This window comes from Capsicum annuum, chromosome 10 (assembly GCF_002878395.1).
Source record: "Capsicum annuum cultivar UCD-10X-F1 chromosome 10, UCD10Xv1.1, whole genome shotgun sequence".
Taxonomy (NCBI): domain Eukaryota; kingdom Viridiplantae; phylum Streptophyta; class Magnoliopsida; order Solanales; family Solanaceae; genus Capsicum; species Capsicum annuum.
In genome coordinates, this window is record NC_061120.1 from 208,754,352 (window position 1) to 208,762,571 (window position 8,220).

Below are 8,220 nucleotides of genomic sequence, written 5' to 3' on the forward strand. Positions count from 1 at the left end.
CTCCATCGATTGATGTAATCCATTACAGGCTCATCCTTTTTTTGCTTAGTTCCCGTTAACTCTATCATGCTCACAGTTCGTCTGGTGCTGTAAAATTGATTGAGAAATTCCTTCTCAAGCTGCTCCCAACTATCAATTGACTCATGCTCCAAGTCAATATACCAGTCAAATGCGTTCCCCTTCAATAAACGAACAAACTGTTTTACCAAGAGATCTCCATGTGTTCCAGCGTTGCTACATGTTTCGACAAAGTGAGCAATTTGTTACTTCGGGTTTCCCTTGCCATCAAATTGTTTCAACTTTGGTGGTTGATAGCCCGTTGGCATAGGTAGGCAATCGATTCATCTTGTGTAAGGCTTGGAGCAATACAATAAACTCTGTGGTGCTCCGCCATATTGAGCCCTGATGGTGTTTGTTATCATGTCTTACAATTGTTGGACAGATAAAGCCGCAACTAAAACAAATTGTTTCTCCTTCTAAAATTTAGACTTAGCAGGTAATTCCTCAACATCTTTGTTCTGTGGAGTGAAACCGGGTGGATAGGTAGGGACGTGACTCGACTTTCCTGGTTCATAGGCCTTCAGTTTATTTATGAGTTGAGTGATATGAAGATTCTTATCGTCAACCGACTTCTTTAGGGCTTCAATGGTTTGCTCCATCATTGCAAATTCTCGTCCATGTCAGTTGAGTCAGCCATTAAGGCATTGACCTTCGTTGAAACTGGCGAATCCATTGAATCTTCAGGTTCACCAAAGTTGGATCCGGTTAGAGAAAGTTCACCAAAGAACATGGATGCAAGATTTCCCCTAGTAGTCGTCACATGAGAGTTGTTGTTTTTCGCCATCTCCAAAGAAGTGAAGTATTCGGATTCATCCAAGCCACTAGCCTTGAACTTTTGGCGAGTAATTGGTCCAACACGACTGAGGTCAGTAGATGAAGCAGTAGAACCCTTGCATGTAACATCGTTCGTTTTTCTAAAGTCCATTGCAATAGTTGAATTTGTAGCTTCCGATTTGCAGGAGAAAGAGATGAAGAGCAGAATAGGTCCCACTGGGCCTGCCAAAATTTGGTCGCAATAAATTTTCGTGGATTACAAAAAATCAACTACAAGCAAAAATAAATAAAAGAAAATAATAATTTTATTAATATGAATCTTGAGGGTACAATTCCGTTATTCTCTTGATTCTTCTCTCCTAAATTTAGCAATGATTCGAGGGCCTTCAGTAGTGTGTTTCCCGAATTGTTGGATGATTTGGACTTCTAGAGATGTATTTCAATCGTCTGGGATGTCGAAAAGTATTTTGTCGTTTTGGAATAATCTCCGGGAAGAACTCCATTGATTGCTCCTTTCAAGAACTTGCTAGTTAATGCTGACGTTGTCAATGCTTGTCAAAGTATTTCTCCTTTTTTTAGCATGTCATTTTACCCCCTATTTATAGTTGTAGGGGGTAGGCCTAGTTGCTTGTAATTGGCCGAAACATGTCACCTTGACACTTGGCGACTCTTGACTGTTTCTTCAATTTGAATGAGATTTCCACATCATTTGTACATGTGGAGGCGTCTCATTGATCTTGGATTTGACTGGGATGCCACGTCACGTGATGAGTTTGGGCTTCCAAGTGTAATAGACCTTGGGCTTGAATTTAACAAAATGGACTAATTAATTTGTAGGTCCCAAATTAGTTAATAAACCCAAATGATCATGAATTAAATTCAACTTTCGTATGAATTTTGCATGTCTACAGAACCTAAGCTGCACATTAAGCGAGGCAAGCGCTCAACACAGTTTGAGTCTTGCTTCGAGGCTTATGCGCGCCTTTGACAACACTGATGCACCCACAAACTTCAAATCCTGGGTTCGCTTCTGAGTGTGGGTACCACTCATGGCTATTTGGGTCGTGACATCTCTATTTATTCTTGTTGTTCTTAATTTATATTTCATAACAGTATTCAATATTTAGTGTTATTTTTTTAAGGAACAAGGAACACCTAAGATAGTTGTTTTTTGCGAGGATTAAAAACATATATGAAGAAAAAGTTAACTATATGTTTGTATAAAGACTTTACTAATAAAAATCTGAAAAAATTCAAAAAAGTTCAACGTTGAAAACCTTAAATTTGTTGATTTAATTTGATTTATAGATTTAAAAATATGATATGAATAATTAGATTTGATATTTAAAAATTCGAACCAATCCAATCATATACGCCCAGTGTATACCATTTTACAATTACATGTTTACCTTGAAGTTTTTTTTTTTTTTTTTTTTTTTTGGAGAGGGTTTGAAAACAAATGGCACGTGATGTGCATAAAAAATTATGAGCGCATAAATTATACGTAAATAATTTGTCCCAACGTGCTTGCCAGCTAATAATCTATGTTCCTTCTTACTTAAGATTAGGATTAGTAATAGTTTTTTTTTTTCTATATCAAATTTTAATTACCAACTTGATTAAGGTAAGTATTTTCTTTATTCACCTATCTTATCACATCTCATATTACATTTACTTTTTAATTGATAAAGGAATAATAGTTGATTGAACATGTTGTTCTTACTTGTTGCGATGCTTTGAGGGAAAGATTACGTTATTTTACATGTTGATAACTTTAAATTCAATGTTTCATTCTCTAAATAAATTTATTATAAGCAAATCTGAATTAATCAAGGTAAGAATTTTAAAATAATATAATGCGATTGCTTATAATGTGCGTTGAAATTATTGCAAAAGATTCCATCAAAGCGAATAAAATTAAGATATTTATTGCCATTAAGACAGAGTCATTTGTCTACACACTTTATTCCAATCCTATATGTTTTTGTAGGTATGCTTTGTTGGGTAGAAATAATGAAGGCATATTCGGAAGTTAATAATTACAAATCTCAATGGTGATAACTTAAACAATAAAAATTATATTAAAATAATATTTGATATGATTTCATCAAATGATTTATACATGAAAAAAATTAATATTAAAAAAGTATAAAATTTATTGAAATAATATTTATCTTTTAAATAAAAATTTTAATGATTACATTGTAAATATTACTATATGTTGTACAAAAAAAGAAAAGACATTCAACTTTCAAAACTTTTCTTCCCAAAAAAATATATACTAATGGATATTCCTTTCGTGTCATTTTATACACCACCTTTTTTCGTCCGTTTTAAAACGAGCGTCATAGTTAAAAATAATTTAATTTAATATTTTTTTAACCTTTAAGAAAATAATTTCCAATCACATAAATATCTAAATATTTTCTTAAATCAAATTTTAAAAAGTTTAATTTTTAGATATCGTATCAAATCAATTAATGTCACAATAGAGTACGAATGAGTCATAGAAAATTGTAGAGTCCAAATAAAACTGACTGACAGTTGGTAGTTGGGTAGGGTAAGAATAGAGATAGAAAATTCAGTTAATTCATTGTCAGAGCTGACTATGCAATTCTGTCTTTTTCACGTAAACTCACACGTTGTGTGATTTGATTATTATTATTATTATAATTCCATTTTTACCAAGAATTATTGGCACAAAAGATTTTACATTTCTCAAAGTTCCATCATTTTGTGGAGTCTACAACACAAAAAAGAATGTCAATTTCTGGTAGTTTGACTGATGGATTGGTGGCTAAAAAACGTGAAAAAATCATCATAGATACTGATCCTGGCATTGGTAAGGTTTTGCATTTGTTTAAAGTTGTGTTATTTAGGATCTTTGAACAATTTTTTTGTTTCCTTGAAAGTGGGGTTCAATTTTCTTGAATGAAAGATATGGCATATTTAGGATTTTTTATGTACCTCACAACACTTTTAGGTTGATGAAGTTGAAATTTGAATTTTTGAAATTCTGATCGGACGTTTACGTGGAAAAAGTTTGAAAGTTTGATGGGAACTTGAACACATTTACATTTGATCATCTAATTTGAAGTTTTGCGAGTGAAAGTCCTCAAAACCTAAAAAACTGGTGGTCTATACCTGTTTTTTTGGAAACTTGAACATATTTGATGATCTGAATGGTTGTTGGGTTCAATTGGTGTGAATGGAAAATGAAAGGACATAACCTTTTATGAAAAAACATATTGTTTTGAAAAAGGAGTGACTGTTCAGATAGTTGTGTCTGTTCAGAAAAAGACATAATGTTTCGAATGAATAGGCATGACTTTTTCAAAGAATACACCTTTCGGATGAACCATTGCCACTTTTCGGAAGGGACACTTGATGGCTATATAAACCTGCATTTATCCACAGGTTTTAGTATGAAAAAATTTCTGAAATACAAACTTTTCTTGTCTTCAAAACATTCCTTGCGATCAATCAAATCGTTGAGTGAGTTCGACGAATTCAATTATTTGACGTACCACTATAGTTGGATTGAAAGTCATTTTATCCTGAAAGGAAGATTCCAAAACCTTGGGTACAGTGAGGACACTCCGTGTAGTCGGGGGACTTGACTTTACATTTTTATTTCATCTTGATTTCTGAAAAAATAAAACACAGTTCTTAGAAAGATCACTTTGATCTTACAACAACCTTGGGTGTTGTTGTACTTCATAGTGTTCTTGTTTAAACTTGAACTAGTGTTGAAGAGTTGTGGCATATTATATGAGATCTCTTTCAGATTCATGCTATGTTGTTCCGACCCTTCAAAAATATCGTCACATCCATGTTGGATTCTTCAAAAATACATAGCTTTTGGAGGATCAAAACACATAACCAGCAATAGTTTTGAAGAGTTTGAGCAACACAGAAACCTTGTTCCTTTATCTTCACAGATCCCGTTAGAGATTGTGACCTGAATTTTGTTGATCCGGCCCTAAAAAGTTCGCGGTGTGACCCATGGTTGTGATTTTTTATGGGATCTGTGGTGGTAGCGGAGGGATTGGGCCGATAAAGTTTATTTTGTGACCCGCGGTATGGACCTGTATGTTTTGGGCTTAGAATTTATTTGTACGCATGTATTATATAAAGTGCGTTTAGTGGGCTGTTTCGGACAGTTTTATATACACATAATTGAGACTATTGTCTCCACCTTGTATTCCTCTCCTTCACCGTGGTTTTTCCCGTCAAGGGTTTCCACGTTTCCTATCCGTTTATAATAGATCCTCCTCAAATTCAGAGAGTTCCATATAATCTATTGTAGATTTGTAGTATCAAACATTTGATAATTTCTTTGAAAATAGATGTACTTTGGCTTCATAATAAAGAATGGATATATTGCACAGATGTAAGCCAATTACCAAAATTGGCTGAGACATCGGATTTATGTTGTTTATGATTTCTGTAATAATATACCGTTTGGCACAACAATCTTAGGAGTTGTTGTTCGTTAACTTTGATTATGTTGGATTCAACCAGAGAGACCTCACACACCATTAAGAGTATCTCGACACCTTGTATATGTAGTTTCCGAATCTTTTCAAGCACCAAGTTAATGTAACCCTAGGAACCTAGCAGATGCAAGATTCCAGGACAGTGCCACTATATCAGAGAAAGAGGCCTTAAAGAAATGATATATGTGCCTTGAATTCTCTATTTTATTTTTTCTTCCTTTCCAGTAACAGCAAGGTAAGGCAATGTTTTTGAGTTCATCCTGTCATTTTTATCAAAAATAGAGTTTGCACTTTTTTCTTTTCCTTTCTTGATGATCTTCCGGGAGAATCCACGTGGGGAACTTGAAAAGCTAGAAGATTTTCTTGGGGTTGGGAGTTCCTTCTTGTTGAGCCAAACAACTCTCTGGGATGTATAAAGTGTACACACTTCGTGGTTGAACAAATCAAAGCAATGTACCTTACACACTTCGTGGTTGAACAAATCAAAGCAATGTACCTTTTTAATACATATTAGGAGATACCTGAATTTAGATAAACTTACAAGATATTCTTTTTTTTCTATCCCGTAAATTACTCTATGAAATGTGAAGCTTCTGTCACTTTTGGGATAATTTTTGATATGGCTAGGTTGTGGTGTTGTTCGTTAGACCAGTCGCTGTCCTGTTTTACGTGCCTCATTGATCTGATTAAGTTTTGTTGATATACAGATGACAGTATGGCGATATTAATGGCATTCCAGACCCCAGAAGTTGAGATAGTAGGCTTAACTACCATATTTGGAAATGCTACTACAAAAAATGCTACACGAAATGCATTAATTTTGGTACGTGTTTTTTTCATTTATCTAGAATTTCAGCATTTTGATGCTCTCTAGAACAAACGCGTGATCGATCACTTTTTTTAATTTGCAAAAGGATAGTGTGAGACTGCAGGATATCCAGATACCCCAGTGGCAGAGGGTAGCCTTGAACCTTTGAAGGTAATTATTTGTAACTCCTAGGTTTATTAAGTTATCGATCACAGGATAGTCAGGACTCGAGAAATATGGAATGATATTTCTATGCTTATCATTTCCTGCATGGTCACTTTTTGCTTGGCCATTATTATTCTATGAGTTGAGATCAATTGATTTCTTTTCTCAAGTTTTCTATCACCTGACATGGATATTATTATGTAGAGAGGGGAGCCGCATGTTGCAGACTTTGTTCATGGTTCAGATGGATTAGGCAACTTATGCTTACCTTCTCCAAATACTAAGAAAATTGAGAAATCTGCATCCGAATTTCTGGTGGATAAAGTATCCGAATATCCCGGTGAAGTAACTGTACTTGCACTAGGACCACTGACAAATCTGGCTTTGGTGAGTTCTACATCAAAAGTTTCTTATTTTGCAATTTCTGATCGATTGAATTCGTGACATTTGTATTGTTACTTTTTCGGTTTAGGCTGTTAAAAGAGACTCAAACTTTACAAGCAAGGTGAAGAGGGTGGTAATACTTGGCGGTTCCTTCTTCGCTCTGGGAAATGTTAATCCCGCTGCAGAAGCAAATGTGTGTGGTCTTCTTCCCCGTTGGTTTGACTTCATAAAATCAGTTCAACGAAAAATGGACATTGAAGTTAGATAGAGACGCAATAGCCATATGAGTTAATGTATGATCGTATGATTTGATTATCTCATATAGAAAAATTTCTGACGACGCAGATATATGGGGATCCAGAGGCTGCAGATATTGTGTTCACTTCAGGAGCAAATATTGATGTTGTTGGTGTCAACATTACCACGCAAGTCAAAATGACAGGTGCTTCTCCGAATTTTCCAACTTCTAAGTGTAGATGTAGTAGTTCTTTTGTCCGTTCAGATTTCAGATTTTTCCTTTTATCTTGCCTTTAGATGCTGACCTTGATGAACTGAGGCTATCCGAAGGAAAACATGCTAAACTTTTGTGCAACATGTGCAAATTTTACCGAGATTTTCATGTTAAGTCAGATGGCGTATATGGTATGCTTCTGCTGTTCTTACATTGTTTTTGTACATTATTACTTTGATACCTCGCGTTAGTAATTCTGAGCTCAATTTCTTTTTAGGAGTCTTTCCTCATGATCCCGTCACCTTTATGGCACTAATTAGACCTGACCTCTTCACGTATAAGAAAGGCGTTGTGAGGGTTGAGACACAGGGCATTTGCGCTGGGCATACACTCATGGACCTCGGGCTAAAGAAGTAAGCATCGTAAACTGATCATTTCGTGTGAATCTTGGAGTAGTCCGATATCATTTCTTTGGATTATAATGATAAATCTTGTTATGTAGGCCGAATACGAGCAATCCATGGACAGGGTATCCTCCAGTTTCTGTTGCATGGACAGTTAATGTGGATGAAGTTCTGAGTATTATCAAGAAAACTTTAATGAAACCATGAATGCTTTCATCATTGTATCATAGTCAAACCTACTATTCTTGAAATTGAGCAATGCATTTTCTGATTATATTGCTCATTCAAACTGTATTATGTACTGAAATTTGGACTTGAAATGCCTCATGTAGACATTTATTTTGATGATCAAAGTAAAAGAAATTGTCTAGGATAGTGGATGATGAAAATTTTATGACTTTATGATCTTCCATTTAAAAGTACAAAAGACCTTTGGGTAATTATGATGAAAATTTATCTTCTGAATGATTATATAGGTCTATATAGTCTCTCTCTATATATAGGGAGGGTCTTGCTAACATACTACATGTAGGGAGGGTCTTGCTAACATACTACATGAGGTAGTATGTTAGCTTCCTCCCCATTTTTTAATTTTCTTAAATGTCCTTGCTCTCATTTCATGAAAAGTCTCAACTTCCTTTCAACGGTCAATTTTTTTTTTTTCTTTAAAAAAGG

General features: G+C 34.8%; 1 protein-coding gene across 1 annotated transcript; it reads left to right on the forward strand.

Moving 5' to 3' along the window:
- The first annotated feature begins 3,340 nt into the window (after positions 1-3,340).
- LOC107845103 (uridine nucleosidase 1) lies at positions 3,341-7,982 on the forward strand. The gene is made up of 9 exons (XM_016689364.2): positions 3,341-3,676; positions 6,041-6,156; positions 6,253-6,312; positions 6,511-6,693; positions 6,779-6,883; positions 7,036-7,132; positions 7,225-7,332; positions 7,419-7,554; positions 7,644-7,982. Exons 1-9 carry the CDS (start codon positions 3,595-3,597, stop codon positions 7,750-7,752), a joined length of 996 nt encoding a protein of 331 aa, XP_016544850.2. The 5' UTR covers positions 3,341-3,594; the 3' UTR covers positions 7,753-7,982.
- Positions 7,983-8,220: the final 238 nt, after the last annotated feature.